Source organism: Mesoplodon bidens (genome assembly GCF_964165515.1).
Source record: "Mesoplodon bidens genome assembly, chromosome: 4".
NCBI lineage: Eukaryota > Metazoa > Chordata > Mammalia > Artiodactyla > Ziphiidae > Mesoplodon > Mesoplodon bidens.
In genome coordinates this window covers 150,648,029-150,666,446 of record NC_138160.1, presented here as the reverse complement: position 1 = coordinate 150,666,446, position 18,418 = coordinate 150,648,029, and the positions used below count along the sequence as shown (strand labels likewise).

Below are 18,418 nucleotides of genomic sequence, written 5' to 3'. Positions count from 1 at the left end.
TCTCCATCTGTTTGTATCATCTTTAATTTCTTTCATCAGTGTCTCATAGTTTTCTGCATACAGGTCTTTTGTCTCCTTAGGTAGGTTTATTCCTAGGTATTTTATTCTTTTTGTTGCATTGGTAAATGGGAGTGTTTCCTTAATTTCTCTTTCAGATTTTTCATTATTAGTATATAGGAATGCAAGAGATTTCTGTGCATTAATTTTGTAACCTGCTACTCTACCAAATTCATTGATTAGCTCTAGTAGTTTTCTGGTAGCATCTTTAGGATTTTCTATGTATAGTATCATGTCATCTGTAAACAGTGACAGTTTTACTTCATCTTTTCCAATTTGGATTCCTTTTATTTCTTTTTCTTCTCTGCTGTGGCTAAAACTTCCAAAACTATGTTGAATAATAGTGGTGAGAGTGGGCAACCTTGTCTTGTTCCTGATCTTAGGGGAAATGGTTTCAGTTTTCCACCATTGGGAATGATGTTGGTTGTGGGTTTGTCATATATGGCCTTTATTATGTTGAGGTAGTTTCCCTCTGTGCCTACTTTCTGGAGAATTTTTATCATAAATAGGTGTTGAATTTTGTCAAAAGCTTTTTCTGCATCTATTGAGATTATCATATGGTTTTTATCCTTCAATTTGTTCATATGGTGTCTCACAGTGATTGATTTGGGTATATTGAAGAATCCTTGCATTCCTGGCATAAACCCCACTTGATCATGGTGTATGGTCCTTTTAATGTGCTGTTGGATTCTGTTTGGTAGTATTTTGTTGAGGATTTTTGCCTCTGTGCTCATCAGTGATATTGGCCTGTAGTATTCTTTTTTTTTTAATTTTTTTTTAAACCCACATTTGTTTATTTATTTATTTTTGGCTGTGTTGGTTCTTCATTTCTGTGCGAGGGCTTTCTCTAGTTGTGGCAAGCGGGGGGTCACTCTTCATCGCGGTGCTCGGGCCTCTCACTATCGAGGCCTCTTTTGTTGCTGGAGCACAGGCTCCAGACGCGCAGGCTCAGTAGCTGTGGCTCACGGGCCCAGTTGCTCCGCGGCATGTGGGATCTTCCCAGACCAGGGCTCGAACCCGTATTCCCTGCATTAGCAGGCAGATTCTCAACCACTGCGCCACCAGGGAAGCCCCGGCCTGTAGAATTCTTTTGTGACATCTTTGTCTGGTTTTGGTATCAGGGTGATGGTGGCCTCGTAGAATGAGTTTGGAAGTGTTCCTCCCTCTGCTATATTTTGGAAGAGTTTGAGAAGAACAGGTATTAGCTCTTCTCTAAATGTTTGATAGAATTCTCCTGTGGAGCCATCTGGTCCTGGGCTTTTGTTTGTTGGAAGATTTTTAATCACAGTTTCAATTTCACTGCTTGTGATTGGTCTGTTTGTATTTTCTGTTTCTTCCTGGTTCAGTCTCAGAAGGCTGTGCTTTTCTAAGAATTTGTCCATTTCTTCCAGGTTGTCCATTTTATTGGCATATAGTTGCTTGTAGTAATCTCTAAGATCCTTTGTATTTCTGCAGTGTCAGTTGTTACTTCTTTTTCATTTCTAATTCTGTTGATTTGAGTCTTCTCCCTTTTTTTTTTTGATGAGTGTGGCTAATGGTTTATCAATTTTGTTTATCTTCTCAGAGCCAGCTTTTAATTTTATTGACCTTTGCTATTGTTTCATTCATTTCTTTTTCATTGATTTCTGATCTGATCTTTATTATTTCTTTCCTTCTGCTAACTTTCGGTTTTGTTTGTTCTTCTTTCTCTAATTGCTTTAGGTGTAAGGTTAGGTTGTTTTTTTGAGATTTTTCTTGTTTCTTGAGGTAGGATTGTATTGGTATAAACTTACCTCTTAGAACTCCTTTGGCTGCGTCCCATAGGTTTTGGGTCATGTTTTCATTGTCATTTGTTTTGAGATATTTTTTGATTTCTTCAGTGATCTCTTGGTTATTTAGCAGTGTATTGTTTAGCCTCCATGTGTTTGTGTTTTTTACAGTTTTTTTCCTGTAATTGATATCTAGTCTCATAACATTGTGGTTGGAGAAGATACTTGATATGATTTCAATTTTCTTAAATTTACCAAGGCTTGATTTGTGACCCAAGATATGGTCTATCCTGGAGAATGTTCCATGAGCACTTGAGAAGAAAGTGTATTCTGTTGTTATTGGATGGAATGTCCTATAAATATCAATTAAGTCCATCTTGTTTAATGTGTCATCTAAAGCTTGTGTTTCCTTATTTATTTTCATTTTGGATTATCTGTCCATTGGTGAAAGTGAGGTGTTAAAATCCCCTACTATGGGGCTTCCCTGGTGGCACAGTGGTTGGGAGTCCGCCTGCCGATGCAGGGGACGCGGGTTCGTGCCCCGGTCCGGGAGGATCCCACATGGTGCGGAGCGGCTGGGCCCGTGGGCCATGGCTGCTGAGCCTGTGCGTTCGGAGCCTGTGCTCCGCAACGGGAGAGGCCACGGCGGGGCGAGGCCCGCATACCACACACACACACACACAAAAATCCCCTACTATTATTGTGTTACTGTCGATTTCCCCTTTTATGGCTGTTAGCATTTGCCTTATGTATTGAGGTGCTCCTATGTTGAGTGCATAAATATTTATGGTTGTATTTTCTTGGATTAATCCCTTGATCATTACGTAGTGTCCTTCCTTGTCTCTTGTAATAGTCTTTATTTTAAAGTCTATTTTGTCTGATATGAGAATTGCTACTCCAGCTTTCTTTTGATTTCCGTTTGCATAGAATATCTTTTTCCATCCCCTCACTTTCAGTCTGTATGTGTCCCTAGGTCTGAAGTGGGTCTCTTGTAGACAGCATATATATGGGTCTTGTGTTTGTATCCATTCAGCCAGTCTGTGTCTTTTGGTTGGAGCATTTAATCCATTTACATTTAAGATAATTTTTAAAAATTAATTAATTAATTAATTAATTTTTGGCTGCATTGGGTCTTTGTTGCTGAGTGCAGGCTTTCTCTAGTTGCAGCAAGCAGAGGCTATTCTTCGTTGCGTTGCGCGGGCTTCTCATTGCGGTGGGTTCTCTTGTGGAGCACGGGCTGTAGGTGCGCGGACTTCAGTAGTTGTGACACGTGGGCTCAGTAGTTGTGGCTCGTGGTTTCTAGAGCGCAGGCTCAGTAGTTGTAGCACACAGGCTTAGTCCCTCTGGGGCATGTGGGATCTTCCCGGACCAGGGCTCGAACCCCTGTCCCCTGCATTGGCAAGCAGATTCTTAACCACTGCGCCACCAGGGAAGCCCTAAGGTAATTATTGATACGTATGTTCGTATTACCATTTTCTGAATTGTTTTGGGTTTGTTATTGTAGATCTTTTCCTTTTCTTGTGTTTCCTGCCTAGAGAAGTTCCTTTAGCATTTGTTGTAAAGCTGGTTTGGTGGTGCTGAATTCTCTTAATTTTTGCTTATCTGTAAAGGTTTTAATTTCTCCATCAAATCTGAATGAGATCCTTGATGGGTAGAATAACCTAGGTTGTAGGTTTTTCCCTTTCATCACTTTAAATATGTCTTGCCATTCCCTTCTGGCTTGCAGAGTTTCCGCTGAAAAATCAGTTGTTAACCTTATGGGCATTCCCTTCCATGTTGTTTGTTGCTTTTCCCTTGCTGCTTTCAATATTTTTTCTTTGTATTTAATCTTTGATACTTTGATTAACGTGTCTCTCAGCATGTTTCTCTTTGGGGTTATCCTGTATGGTACTACTCTCTGTGCTTCCTGGACTTGATTGACTATTTCCTTTCCCATGTTAGGGAAGTTTTTGACTATAATCTCTTCAAATATTTTCTCAGATCCTTTCTTTTTCTCTTTTCTTCTGGGACCCCTGTAATTTGAATGTTGGTGCTTTAATGTTGTCCCAGAGTTCTCTGAGACTGTCTTCAATTCTTTTCATTCTTTTTTCTTTGTTCTGCTCCCTGGCAGTTATTTCCACCATTTTATCTTCTGGCTCACTTATCTGTTTTTCTGCCTCAGTTATTCTGTTATTGACTCATTCTAGAGTATTTTTAATTTCAGTAATTGTGTTGTTCATCACTGTTTGTTTGCTCTTTAGTTCTTCTAGATCCTTGTTAAATGTTTCTCGTATTTTCTCCATTCTGTTTCTGAGATTTTGGATCATCTTTACTATCATTACTCTGAATTCTTTTTCAGGTAGGTTGCCTGTTTTGTCTTTATTTATTTGGCCTTGTAGGTTTTTACCTTGCTACTTCGTCTGAAACAAATTTTTTTGTCTTTTCTTTTTTTTTTTTTTTTTTTTGATGGTTGGTGCTGTATTCCTGTCTTACTGATTGTCCTGAGATGTCCAGCACTGGCGTTTGCAGGTAGTTGAATAAAGCTGGGTCTTGGTGCTGAGATGAGGACCTCCGGGAGGCCTCGCTCTGATTGATATTGAATATCTGATTGATATTCCTCAGAGGTCTGAGGTTTTCTGTTAGTCCAGCAGTTTGGACTTGGAGCTCCCACCAAAGGAGCTCCGGCCCGACCTCCCACCTGGGAACCAAGATCCCGCAAGCTTTGTGGCACAGTAAGAAAAATTTAAAAAAAGAAGAAGAAAGAAAAAAAGGAGCAGTACAATATCAAAGAATAAAAAACAAAATAAAATTAGAGAGATAAAATATATATTAGGAAAAATAAAGCTATAATGGAAACAGCCGGTCGCTGGGGGTTCCTCCCATCCCGTTAGGTGTCTGTGATCCCCCACCGGTGCCTGGTAGGTGCTCTAGTTGTGAGGAGGTGTGAATTCCACATCCTCCTAGTATGCCTTCTTGACTCCACCCTCCTGAAACATTATTTTAATATTTTACAACCCGTTCCTCCCTTTTCCTGCCTGTAGGAACCATGAGCCTGTGCACCTGTCTTATAGCTAAAAACTAGTGTTGAGGCTGGGTCTTCCTGCAGGTCAGCCACTTCCTGTGGACTCATTTGTTGCCCCCGTGGGTGCTCTGAGGTACAGGGATGTTACTCTGCCTTCATTCCTGAGGGGTGTTCTTGGATGGAGAGCCCTGGGTCTGGGGTCCTCCCACCTCTCTCAGCCTCCTGCTCCCCTGTAGCAGCACACCCTTTTCCTCTGGCTCCTCTGAAGAATTTCCCCTTATATTCAGTTTTCAGCAGTTTGCCTGTGATATGTCTGGGTGTGATTTTCTTTTATATTTCCTGTTTTGGGGGGGCGATGCTGGGCTTCTTGAAACTGTAAATTTATGTCTTTCACCAAATTTGGGGAAGTTTGAGCTGTTAGGTTTTCACATATTTTCTCTGTCCTTCCTCTCCTGGGACCCCAGTTGTACACACGCTACACCTTTGGTGTACCACAGCCTTGCCTGACTTTCCTCCCTTCAGACTGGGTGGGCCCTGTTCCCCTTTCTTCTCAGCTCCAGCTCCCCGCCCAGTCCACGCAGTGCCTGTTCTACCTCAGAAATTGTTTTTCATTTCTAGGGTTTCCATCTGGTTGTTTTGTGTCACTTTCCTTTCTCTGCTGAGATTTCCTCCCTTTCAATTCATTAGGAGCATATTTTCTTTTGGTCATGAGAGCATGGTTACAGTTGCTGTGTTGAAATCTCAGCAAATGAATGCGTTCATCATCACCATGGTCACCTCAGGGCCGGTCTTCATTGGCTGTCTTTTTTTCCTTGGGTATAGGTTATGTTTTCCTGTTTCTTTTTTTTACTATTATTTTAATTAACTAATTAATTTTTGGCTGTGTTGGGTCTTTGTTGCTGCACGCAGGCTTTTCTCTGGTTGTGGCGAGCGGGGGCTACTCTTCATTGTGGTACATGACCTTTTTTTTTTTTTTTTTTTTTTTTTCTTTTTTTGCGGTATGCGGGCCTCTCACTGTTGTGGCCTCTCCCGCTGCGGAGCACAGGCTCCAGATGCGCAGGCCCAGCGGCCATGGCTCACGGTGCCCAGCCGCTCCGCGGCATATGGGATCCTCCCAGACCGGGGCACGAACCCGTATCCCCTGCATCGGCAGGCGGACTCTCAACCACTGCGCCACCAGGGAGGCCCTGGTACATGACCTTTTCATTGCAGTGGCTTCTCTTGTTGCGGAGCACGGGCTCTAGGTGTGCGGGCTTCAGTCGTTATGGCTCGTGGGCTCTAGAGCGCAGGCTCAGTAGTTGTGGTGCACAGGCTTAGTTGCTCTGCGGCATGTGGGATCTTCCTGGACCAGGGCTCGAATCCGTGTCCCCTGCATTGGCAGGCGGATTCTTTTTTTTTTTTTTTTTTTTTTTTTAAAAAATTTAATTTTATTTATTTATTTATGGCTGTGTTGGGTCTTCGTTTCTGTGCGAGGGCTTTCTCTAGTTGCGGCAAGTGGGGGCCACCCTTCATCGCGGTGCACAGGCCTCTCGCTATCGCAGCCTCTCTTGTTGCGGAGCACAGGCTCCAGACGCGCAGGCTCAGTAATTGTGGCTCACGGACCTAGTTGCTCCGCGGCATGTGGGATCTTCCCAGACCAGGGCACGAACCTGTGTCCCCTGCATTGGCAGGCAGATTCTCAACCACTGCGCCACCAGGGAAGCCCGGCAGGCGGATTCTTAACCACTGCACCACCAGGGAAGTCCTTCCTGTTTCTAATTTGAATAATTTTGGCTTGTGACCCGGACATTGTGGCTGGTATGTTGTAGACACTGGATTCTGCTGTATTCTCAGTGAAGTGTTGGTTTTGCAGAGAGGGGATGTGTTTTAGGGGGCAGTGAGCTTGTCTGGGCTGGAAGTTCGGCTCAGCCTGTCCTGCAGTGGGCAGGAGGCCACTGGAGTGCTGGGCTGTGTGCAGCGTGCGGTGGGTGTAGAGTTCACGTGAGGATGTGCCACCCCCACCCCATTCCCCCCTCACTTCCCAGCAGCTGCGTTTGCCCAGGCTGTTCCCTGCTCTGCGTGGCTCTCAGGATCAAAGCCGGGGCAGGACCAGTGGTCTCGCCTGTCCTGCGCTTCCTGGACATTTGTCTCCAAACAGTGCTGGTGGGAGGCATGGTCTGACGGTAGCTGTGCAGACATTACCGGGAGTGGACTCTGCCTGGCTTCCTGAAAGCTGAGGGGTCATTGGGCCACCTAGAAAATAGATTTGTGCAGAGAGTGCACTCTGTTGGCCGTTCACCAGCGGACGGACATCTGGGCGTTGAGGGGCCAGCGTGTGTGTGTGCGTGTGTGTGCACCAGTTTGCACCTGGGACCTGCAGACCATTTCCCGCAGCGCTGGGCCTGTTCTCCCACGCTTGGGATCATCTCTCTGTTCTTTCCCTTTTGAATCATTAACAGCACATTCAGGGTGCACAAAGGGGTTATCGTGCACTGGGATGGGAACTGAGGCGCCTGGGGGATTAGTAACTGGAAGCCCGTTGGAAGGATCTGGTGACCCATGTTCCAATGTCCAACTCTTGGTCATGGAATATTCATCAGACGCTCGCTGAGAGCGCTCTCAGGGTGGTGCCTTCCCTGGGAGCGTGTGCTGGGCCTACGAGTGGTCTGGGGTGACGTGGGAGGAGGGTGCAGCCACTTGGGCGAGGTCGCTGAGCTTGCCAGCCTGGCAGGTTTAGGCGATGCCACTGTTGGTGGGTGACGGGAGCATGGGGTACCACACTCCTCCCAGCCCTGAGTGACGACCGCCTCTGAGCAGGGCTGGGCTCTCCTGGGACTGCCAATGGGACTTCTGTGCGGCTCTGGGGGTGCAGCCTTGGGCCCCATGGGGCACATTCCTCGCTCTGGACCGCGTGTGTCGGTATTGACCTTCTGATCAGTGTTTTAGTACAAGTGCTGGGGTAGTGAGGAAACTGAAGAGAATCGAAAAGGTGTCCACACAGGTGCCTGTGTACACACATCCATGGCAGTGTGCGTCACGGGAGCCAGAAAGTGGGAAGGATCCAAGCCCTTGCGCTGCTGGGTGGGTGGACACGCATGATGGCAGTGCAGCTGAGCACTGACACGCTGCAGCATCTGTCACAGGGAGGCCGACGGGGCGTGCACACAGACCCCTTCAGACAGGCCCTGAGAAGCCTGCAGGACAGGCTGCCCCGAGAAGGGCATCAGCGAAGGGGGATCCCGAGGGGAGCCTGCGGTGCCCCTGCCAGTGTGGCTGATCCTGGGAGGAGCCGGGGGTCCCGGGGGCTGGAGGTGTTCACCCTCGCACCCCTGGTGGCTCTCACCTGCGCCCACGCCATCTGGCCTGCCTAGGCCTTAGGCTCCTCGACGCTCTTCTTGGGCGGCCAGCCCCAGAGCAAACGAGAGGCCTGCGAGGGGCCCTCCCAGGGGACCCATGGGTGCTCCTGCCCACAGGGGGCAGCGCTGCACATGGGTAGTGAGCACCGGCCCTGCAGGAGCTGGAAGGCACCAGCGCGCTCACCTGGACGGGGGCACAGAGGGGGGTCAAACCAGTGGAGTTATGTGAAGCGCTGTGACAGGTAGCTCGGGGGAGGCCCCGGCGTGGCCTGTCACCTGCTGGGCCCTGGCTCCGTGATGTGCAGTATGGGGAAGGAGGATGGCTGCCCGGGCCAGTAATGAACCCGGGCCGTATGGAGGTGGACGAGAGGGGCCCAACAGGCACGGTTCCTGGGGCGGCCAGGCCCTTCTTGCTGTGGGTGCCAGTGGGGCCCCCCGCATGAGTGGCCATGCTGGGCAGGGCTCCCGGGCTCCCCGGTCACAGCAGTGTGGGACCGAGGTGGACCTGCCGCCCCCGGCCACGCGGGCTGAGGGACGGGCCTTTGGCACTGGGACATGGGATCTCTTCTGGGCTTGCACTTCCTCTCATTCACAGCTGGTTAAAGGGCTAAACTGGAGGACTAAGAACTTTGCCATGTCTTAATGCTCTGTGTTGGAATAGTTATTCTTTTTTTTCTAAGTTTTAAAACTTTTCATCGTAGAAAATGTCAGATATACACACGAGTAGGAGAAGCAGAATTCCCACAGCTCAGTGTGCCTGCTTCAGGCTAGATCAGCCCAGGCCACTCCTGTTCCCTCGCGGCCCCCTGCCCCTTGGGAGGAGAGTTTTGGGGGATCCCAGGCAGCTTATCGCACTGACAGGGCTTTTCAGGATAACAGCCTTGTTATCATTCACATACTATTCAGCTCACCCCTTTAATATGTGTAATTCAGTGGTTTTTAGTATACTCACAGAGTTCTGTTGAATTCCAGAGCATTCCATCACCCTCCCTCTCCCCCTCCCCCAGCCCCTGACAACCAGGACTCCCCTCTGCCTCTCTGGAGTTGCCTATTCTGGACGTTTCATCTAAATGGAATTGCACACTGTGTGACCTCTTGTGTCTGGCTTCTTTAGGTTTTAGCCAGACACTTGCAACTTTTCAGTTTTTTTTTCCTTTTAGGCAAAATATATCTCTCAGTGCATTGATGAAATCAAGCAAGAGCTGAAGCAAGACAACATTGCGGTGAAAGCAAATGCAGTCTGCAAGCTGACCTACGTGAGTGCTGGGCCGCTCGCTCTGTCAGGCCGGGTCTGGCTCCACCATCCCCCTGCTGTCTGTCCATCCATCCCACCACCACAGATGGACACCGTCCGCTCCAGGCGCCAGCCTGGGGGCACACGCCGGGCTGACTTGGGGTGGAGGGCGAGGCATGCGTGATGATCACGTGGCACAGGGCAAGCTGGGGCCCCATCCAGTGGGCCTTTCCCACATGGAGGGGCGGGAGCGCCCCTGCTTTCACGACTCCCCTGTGGGCTGGACCCCGAAGCCTGGTGGGTGGAGCCCTGCAGTCCCTGGTCGGGGTGTGAGCCTGGGCCAGGCACCCCATGCTGGCCTCCCCTGGTCAGAGAAGGGAGATGAACGGCCTGCCTGGTTACCGGTCCTTGTGGGGAATTTTAACCCATGTAACGCTGGTATTTCAACTGCAGGTGTTTATTTATCAGGGGCATTATTTTAGTGTGTTATTAACCTGTCGCTTTGGTTTTAAACCTGAAGACTCACCTGTCAGAAGAAGAATGAATCTCCCCAGAGTGTGGGGGTGGGGAGCTGGGGCAGGTTCGTGAGAATCGGCCTCTTTCTTCCGCAGCTGCAGATGCTAGGATATGACATCAGCTGGGCCGCCTTCAACATCATAGAAGTGATGAGCGCCTCCAAGTTCACATTCAAGGTGAAGGGAACCAGCTCGCTCTGGGGCCTGAGCCCTGTCGTGGGGTCCTGGGGGAGGAGGGCGTCCATCCTGTGACGCAGGCCATGCTGGGAGGGGACACAGTGACAGACACCAGCGACCCATTCCCATCACCACTTCTGTCCAGTTAGGTCTTAGCACTATTTGCATCACGTTTTTCTTTCCATTTTAAGTAGTGTCAGTGAAATTTGGGTTTGTAGGGTTGGTTATCTGTTTCGTAATACAAATTAAAGTAAATTTGTGACTTCAAAAAAATAAGCAGACACTGATCGTCTCCCCCAGAGGCCACCACTTGTCACTTGTCCCGGTGTTTCTTAGGACCCTCTGAGCGTTTTTTCTTGGCATCTCAGCGATCCTACTCGTGCGCAGTTTGAGACATTGCTTTCTTCTTACTTGATATCATAACAAATAAGCATGTCTCCTGCTTTAGTAAATGTTCTGAAAAGCGGTTTTCAGTGCCCACAGCCCATTTGGGGGTGTCCCGTGGTTTTCCTGGCTTGGCTCAGTTTTCCTTGGGAACACACACCATGCGGCGGCTGAGGCTGTCCTGCCGACGGGTCACTGCCGAGGGCAGGTTCCCGTCCTCCTGAAGGACACAGTTGTCCTGCCTGCCGGTTACTCTTGGTGAAGAAACGAGATGCCGTATTTGCCAAAATTGGGCCAGTGCTCTGCACGTGTGCTGAAGTATCACATGCACGTGCAGGTGCGACTTTAGGTTACACTCAGCCCGAGTTTAGGCGCTTGTGATGACTTACTCCATCAGGCCGTAACAGCAGCTCCCGCTGCCAAGAAGCCAGTGAGGATGCACACGTTAGTGACAGGACGTGCTTGACAACCCCTGAAAGACACTGTGCTCCAGAGACCATACGCCTGGGACAGGGCGAGGGGTGCCCTCCTCCTGGTTTGTGACGGGCCAGCCAGGGCTGCTTAGCGTGAAGCTCAGGAGGGCTGGGTGCTTCCCTGAGGGCACCCAGTCCCCTTGTCACCCCTGACGCTTCCATTTGTTCCACTCACAGCGAATCGGCTACCTCGCTGCTTCCCAGTGCTTTCACGAAGGGACCGACGTCATCATGCTGACCACCAACCAGATCCGCAAGGTAGGCCCCTCCTGCGGGAGCAGGTTAGCGGGCAGATGGACAGCCTTCTGCGATCCTCGGAAATGGGAAAAGGGACAGCGGGGCACGCGGGGCTTTCCTCTCTTGTATTCCCCCCTTGGCGACAGGGGCTGCCCCCTCGGTCACTCCTTTTTTCAGCCCCTTTCCCCTCTTTTGGGGGCGCCTGCTGAGGGCTCGCCCCTCCCAGCGTGGGGGCCTTTGTGCCCACTGGGTCTTGTGAGTCGGACCGGGTGCGTCTCTCGGCCCCGTGTGGTATTCTGTGCTCTGCAGGGAGCACTGAGTAGTCAGCTCCTCCTTGGCCTCAGGACTTTGAGTATCTCTTGTCTCCCGCCTCGCTGCAAGCGGTCAGAGGGGGTGTCCCACCCCAGACCCCGCATCGGACCCTGTGGCCCGGGGCTCTCAGACGGCCAGTGCCAGGGCCGGGGTGGAGCTGTTGTGGTCGCCCCGCAGGTGGCTGGTGTCGGGGCTCCAAGCGGGCGCTGCAGGGCAGGCAGGCTGTTGGCAGTCATCTGAGGGCCCCTCCGCTAACCTGCTGGCTGACGCCCCGGGGCAGCTCCAGAGGCGCCTGCTGCTCTTGTCGGGCTCTTTGTGAATCACGCTGAGTTGGAGAGACTGTGCCATGAGGCCCTGTCTGCTCAGCCTGGGCTGGAGTGATCTTTTTTTCTTTCCCCGCATGAGGGATCTTAGTTCCCCGACCAGGGATTGAACCTGCGCCCCCTGCAGTGGAAGTGTGGAGTCCTAACCACTGGACCACCAGGGAAGTCCCTGGAGTGAATTTTAAAAGCCTGTGTTTTCGTATTGTTATCACAGTCTGGAAGGTTAACTCTTCTTTTTTTTCAGTGACTTTTTTTTCATTTATTTTTGGCTGCGTTGGGTCTTCGTTGCTTCGGGCTTTCTCTAGTTGTGGCAAGCGGGGGCTACTCTTTGTTGAGGTGCGCACGCTTCTCATTGCAGTGGCTTCTCTTGTTGCAGAGCATAGGCTCTAGGCAGGTGAGCTCAGTAGTTGTGGCACGTGGGCTTAGTTGTTCCGCAGCACGTGGGATCTTCACGGACCAGGGCTCAAACCCGTGTCCCCTGCATTGGAAGGCGGATTCGTTTTTTTTTAATTAATTTATTTATTTATTTTTGGCTGCGTTGGGTCTTCGTTGCTGCGTGCAGGCTTTCTCTAGTTGCGGCGAGCAGGGGCTACTCTTCGTTGCAGTACGTGGGCTTCTCATGGCGGTGGTTTCTCTTGTTGCGGAGCACGGGCTCTACGTGTGCGGGCTTCAGTAGTTGTGGCACATGGGCTCAGTAGTTGTGCCTCGCAGGCCCTAGAGTGCAGGCTCAGTTGTGGCACACGGGCTTCGTTGCTCCGCGGCATGTGGGATCTTCCCGGACCGGGGCTCGAACCCGTGTCCCCTGCATCGGCAGGCGGATTCTTAACCACTGCACCACCTGGAAAGTCCCTGGAAGGTTAACTCTTAAAACGTCTCTCTTGGGGCTTCCCTGGTGGCGCAGTGGTTGAGAGTCCGCCTGCCGATGCAGGGGACATGGGTTCGTGCCCCGGTCCGGGAGGATCCCACATGCCGCGGAGCGGCTGGGCCCGTGAGCCATGGCCGCTGAGCCTGCGCGTCGGAGCCTGTGCTCCGCAACAGGAGAGGCCACAGCAGTGAGAGGCCCACGTACCGCAAAAAAAAAAAAAAAAAAAGTCTCACAGTGTATCTTCTACCACATGTGTGAAGTTTGGGGAGGTTCCTCTGTGTAAACAGAGTCCTCTCTTTGTGCCGAGACGGGGCTTCCGCGTCGGTTTTAGTGGGGGCACAGGCGAGTGACGTCAGAGGCTAGGGCTGATGTGCGCTTCCTGTGGCTGCTTTTCCTGCTCCCCTGAGGGGTGGAGCTCTGGTGGAAGCTTCTCTCTGTTTTGGGGAGGGGCCCAGAGGAGTCACCCCTGGCTGTAGTAGGGGAGACACCCCAATGGAAGCAGAGGTTCTCGGGTTCCACCCTGGGGGGCCTCAGCTCTGTGCCTTTGGGCGGTTGGAGCCGTCTGGCTGCACCATTTCCTCGGCCCTTGGGTTCTCCCATAGGGAAGCCGTGGGTGGCAGTGGCTCTGCCCCATTGCACCCCTGGAGCGAGGGGCGGACCTGAGACAGCCCTCCCCTTAGAGCCGTCCTGGCTCTTGCTCGGTGACAGAGCTTGGAGCTGGCTACTTCTTGTGAGTCCTCGTCCAAGCCCGTCTCCAGACCCAGAGCAGGGCTGGCGGGCACAGCTGGGACCCAGCGAGGCGCAGTGGGCGCCTGCCTCTAACCCTCTCCCTCCCTTTCCAGGACCTGAGCAGCCCCAGCCAGTACGACACTGGCGTTGCGCTGACTGGCCTGTCCTGTTTTGTTACCCCAGATCTTGCCAGAGACTTGGCCAACGACATCATGACACTGGTGAGTCTGGGAGCGTGCCCGCCCCCCTCGGCTTTTGCTCCCTGACATGCCTGGAAAACCGAGGTTGTAATGTCATGTTGAGGGCACTTGGGTGTGCGGAAACGGCCTGGGTCCCCAGGATGAGCTGGGACACCGAGTCACCATCTCCCCTTCCATCACCTGGTGGGGCCCGGCATTCACACCTCACCTCCTCTGAAATGGTCCTGCTGGGGAGGGGCGGGGGGGTCTGGCTGGGGACGATGGCCTGTCGTGAGCGCATGACCCATCACCTGTGTTCTGAGGCATGGGTGGTGATGGCAGTGGTCTTGGCAGGCAGCGTGGTCAGGTGGTTCTCCGGCCAGGAAACTTTTTATTTTCATCTGAGCAAATCTGTTGTCTGGGGCCCAGTCCATCCAAAAGGCAGAAACCCCAGCCAGCCTTGATCTCCAAGGTGGGCAAGAACTTTGTTCTGAAATGTGGACGCGCTCTTAGAAATCACAATCCTCGACTCCAATAAAAATTAATTAAAAAAATAAAAACAAAACTGGAATTGACCCTAAAAAAAAAAAGGAAAGAAATCACGGCCCTCAGAGGGTTGCCTGCTGCACACCAGATTCTCCATGATTGGGAGGCTTTCCCCCTCCGACCACGATAAAGCAGCATGGAAGGGTGGCATGTTCCTCCCAGGAGGGTTCTGTCCGTACGTGGCCCGTTCTCTGTGCAGACGGTCAGGCCTTGGCTCGCGGTCTGGAAGGCTTTGGGTACACGCAGCTTCTAGATCCTGGGCCAGCACAGCACGGCCCAGGCTGCATCCAGTCACCGCCTGTTATAAATGGTTTGTCCACACACGGCCCCGCCCCTTCATCCACACGGTGTCCCTGGGCTTCCCAGCAGCAAGGGCAGAGTCAGACGGAGACTCTGGCCTGCAAAGCCGAGTATTGATCTTCAGGGCCTCTTCAGGAAGTGTGAGGAGCTCTCTAGGTGAAAGTGGTCACGAGCCCACAGCGGGGCGGTAGTGAGCTGTCACAATGAGTTTCGGTGCCGGGTCACGGGGGTGGGGGTGACTTCCTCAGGGCCAGGCTGCCTCGGGCCCTGACAGGTGAGTAGTGTGCCCACCTGCAGACGAGAGGCCCTCCTAGCCGGAGCACAGTCCCGAAGAAGGACAGGAGCTCCAGGGGTGCAGTGCAGAGGTGTGGAGGGGGCTGAGGCCCGGGCAAGGGGCCCTGCTCTGGGGACAGGTCTTGGTGGCCCGAAGAGTCCGAGGCCAGTGTTGACACGTGGAGGCTCTCTCCAGCGTGACCTTCCATTTGGGGCCCCCCTCCCTCATTCTGTCAGTGTGCCCCAGTAAATCCAGGAGGCCGGTCTCAGCCTCCAGAGGGCAAGCTGGGATCATGGACTCAGGGAGGCAGGTTTCAATTCAGTCCAAGACACTGTTGTGTAATCCCTGGGCTGGGGGGGCAGTGGAGTAAACGTGCAGGCCGGGCTCAAAAGCCAGAGGCCAGATGAGCTGGAGAGAGGGTTATCCTCCAGGTGATGGAGGCGAGACACGGGCAGGTGTGGGAGGGGAGGGGAGGCGGGGAGGGGAGCAGGGGGTGCAGGAAGGACCGGGGAGGGGTGGGCGCAGTGGTGTCAGCAGGGAGACTGACACCCTCTGTCCCTGCAGATGTCGCACACCAAGCCGTACATCCGGAAGAAGGCTGTGCTGATCATGTACAAGGTGTTCCTGAAGTACCCCGAGTCTCTGCGCCCCGCCTTTCCTCGCCTGAAGGAGAAGCTGGAGGACCCCGATCCCGGTTTGTTGACTTGAGTTAAGAAGGGCCCCATGTGGGGCCGTGATGCTCCACCAGCATCTGTGAAGGCTTGGTGGAGGGGGGTACTAGGTCCCGGGACCCCGTCCTAGCCCTCCCCCATAGGGCACCTTCTTACTTCCTGGCACCACGAGATGCCAGGTTCACTTTCTACTTTCCCGCCAGTCCTGGAATCCGCCGTTTCTTCAAACAGCTCTAGTTTTGTTAGCTGGTGTGGGATTTAGAAACCAAGACCACTGGGTGTGCTTATTTCTGCCAGCTGTCATTGCCTCCAGGCCGCAGCAGACACCACACTCGCTCACTGGGGAGGCCTCCCTGTCTGCATGTTTGCTGTCTCGTGTTTATTCTGCTGCCTCGATTGGCAGTCCCACACCACAGGGTTCACTCCTGCCTCTGCCTGTCCTTTTCTGTAACTCCATCCGGGGAGACCCTGGGCCATGCAGATGTAAAACAGCTTCTCCAAATCTTTGCTTGTCTCGGGAGAATCTGCTGTGCATTGCAGAGGATCATGGGGTGTGGAGTGTCGTGGTTAGGGTCAGGAGCCGAGGGACAGGGGAGGCGGGCTGGGGGCATGAGCGGGGGCAGCCCTGGGGGGAGGCGGACAGAGCACCTGGAGTGACTTTGATCCTGCTGGGGACACGCCCCGAGGGTCCGGCCTGCTCTGGAGGACGCCCCCTTGCTGATGGCGTCCCTCACTTCACAGGGGTCCAGTCGGCGGCAGTCAACGTCATCTGTGAGCTGGCCAGACGTAACCCCAAGAACTACCTTTCCCTCGCTCCGCTCTTCTTCAAGCTCATGACCTCCTCCACCAACAACTGGGTCCTCATTAAGATTATCAAACTGGCAAGTGTCGCCCCTGGGGTGTCCTGGGCATGCCAGCCAGCAGAGCCCCGGGCTGCCGTCCCATCCCTGCTTCGGGTGACCACTGGCCTCTCTTGTCCCCTAGTTTGGTGCTCTGACCCCCTTGGAGCCAAGGTTGGGTAAGAAGCTGATTGAGCCTCTCACCAACCTGATCCACAGGTAGGGCTTGGGGCGGGCGTGGGAGGGGTGCCCCAAGGAGGGGCGGGCGGAGGGGCACCCAGGCCTGAGGGCCTGCCGCTGCCAGGAGCTGCGTCTCTGCGCTCTCCCTTCCTCGGTCTGCAGACAGCACAGTCAGGACAGGGTGGAGAGGGAATTCCCTGGTGGGCCAGTGGTTAGGACTCCGAGTTCTCACTGCCGAGGTCCCGGGTTCAATCCCTGCTTAGGGAACTAAAGTCTCACAAGCGTGCAGCGCCGCTAGAAGTAGACAGACAGATAGATAGGCAACGGGGATATATTTTAAAAATAAAAAAAGGATGGAGAAAGCTGTCCCAGCCAGTCTCTGGTTCACAAGTAGACCTCAGCAGTCTAGTTGAAGAGCCCTGGGTGAGTGTGTCACCGCCCAGTTCTGGAATGTTCTAGGAGCTTCTACATGACTTCAGGTGCCTGTGGTTGAATTGTGGGGGCCAAGCTTCAGGTGCCAGGAGATTCTGCTCCTGGGGTACCGTGGGAAGTGGCCAAGGACTTGGGATGTTGCTGATTTTAAACAAATCACCAGTCACCGGGTTTATAGTAGCTTGTGGTCTTCAGAGCATTGATAAGAAGCCATCAGTCCTATGACCGTTCATGTGGACTGCCTCTGGTGGCCCGTGCTCTCGGGTTTGGGGGATTTGGGCTTGAGAACATCACTGTGAGAATATCAGAGTGGAGTGGACGTGCCTGGTGCCCACCCTGGTCGTCCTGGGCTGTGCTCACTGTGGCCCTGGACGCCCCCGAGGGGTGACATGGGGCACGACTCCGTGTTCTTCCTGCCTGCGCGTGGCCAGGCCTACTCCCTGTCCCAGTGGAGCCGGCCGGCAGGGTCTGGGCTGGAGGAGAGAGGCTTTTGGGGAACTTGGCTTCTCTTCATGTGGGTTGCAGAATAAGAAGGTTATCCGTGCGTGGGCTGCAGTGGCGGGAGCATTTCAGGCCGCTTTTGAGGGCTACAAGGGGTGCCTCTGTCCCTTGGAGGAACCTGATGGCCTCACTGCCCAGGGTGGGGTGTCACTGGCATGGCCTTCAGACCCGAGGCTTCCTGGGCTCCGCGTTTCCTCGGAGGTGGTGCCCCCAGGGGTCTCGGTGGGGTGAGCAGGAGGCAGGCGGCCCTGTCTTCCCAGCTCCTATGTTTCTTTCTCTAGCACGTCTGCCATGTCCCTTCTGTACGAGTGTGTCAACACCGTCATCGCAGGTGAGCACCGGGGTGACCTGTTCTGGAGCAGGGAGCTGTCGCCAGCGGGGGAGCTGGTCCCCGGGCCTCACCAGAACCTTGAGGTTCCCGGCTGGGAAGCTGTTTAGCCTGGCCCGTCTGCAGCTCCTTTGGAAGTGTCAGCTTGGACACGGTTGCAGCCAGAGTCATTGCCAACCTCGGGCTCCAGTGTTAAACACTGCACCCTGGCATCTGCCACACCTACCAGCAAGACCGCTTTTCATGAGCATTTTAAAGCAAATCTCAGGCCGCTTCCCCTGTGGCGTCTTTAGCATAGGACCTACAACCAGGAGAATTCTCGAGAGGGAATCGGCACTTGCTCCCCAAAGGGTCTCGTGGAGTCCGTTAGTTGCAATCAGACCACCTGGTGACTTGTCCCTGCCACCCAGTTTCCTGTAGATAGGCAGAGGGAGTTGGTGGCCCAAGGGTTCAGCTTCTTGCTGTCTGCCTGTGCCTGCCTTAAACTGTCGGATGCTCCTCACAGCCCGTGGGCAGCCTTAAGTTCAGTGAAGCCCAGGAAACTGGCCTGGGGTCTATGCTCGTGACTGCTGTGTGGGCTGTGAGTGTCACTGAGGGTCAGCGACAGTGAAAGGGAGAGAAAGGGCAAGTGTGGGACTTGGGAGCAGGGCAGGCTGGCCAGAGAGTGGTCCCTGAGTCTGGAAAGGTCTATGAGGAGGACCGAGGTATGGCAGGATTGCAGATGGCCCTGGTGATGGGCAGAGGGAATGGGGATGCAGACGGGAGGTGGGCCTGGTCC

General features: G+C 53.0%; 1 protein-coding gene across 4 annotated transcripts in view; it reads left to right on the top strand.

The window, feature by feature from the left end:
• Positions 1–18,418, top strand: part of AP3D1 (adaptor related protein complex 3 subunit delta 1) — a 47,548-nt gene that overhangs the window by 13,407 nt on the left and 15,723 nt on the right. For all 4 annotated transcript variants that reach the window (XM_081233831.1, XM_081233830.1, XM_081233832.1 and 1 more), the window contains exons 2-9: positions 9,302–9,397; positions 9,987–10,067; positions 11,102–11,182; positions 13,504–13,611; positions 15,254–15,383; positions 16,102–16,241; positions 16,345–16,418; positions 17,594–17,643. In XM_081233831.1, the coding sequence (XP_081089957.1) occupies positions 9,302–9,397; positions 9,987–10,067; positions 11,102–11,182; positions 13,504–13,611; positions 15,254–15,383; positions 16,102–16,241; positions 16,345–16,418; positions 17,594–17,643 (760 nt within the window). The remainder of the gene's footprint in view (positions 1–9,301; positions 9,398–9,986; positions 10,068–11,101; positions 11,183–13,503; positions 13,612–15,253; positions 15,384–16,101; positions 16,242–16,344; positions 16,419–17,593; positions 17,644–18,418) is intronic.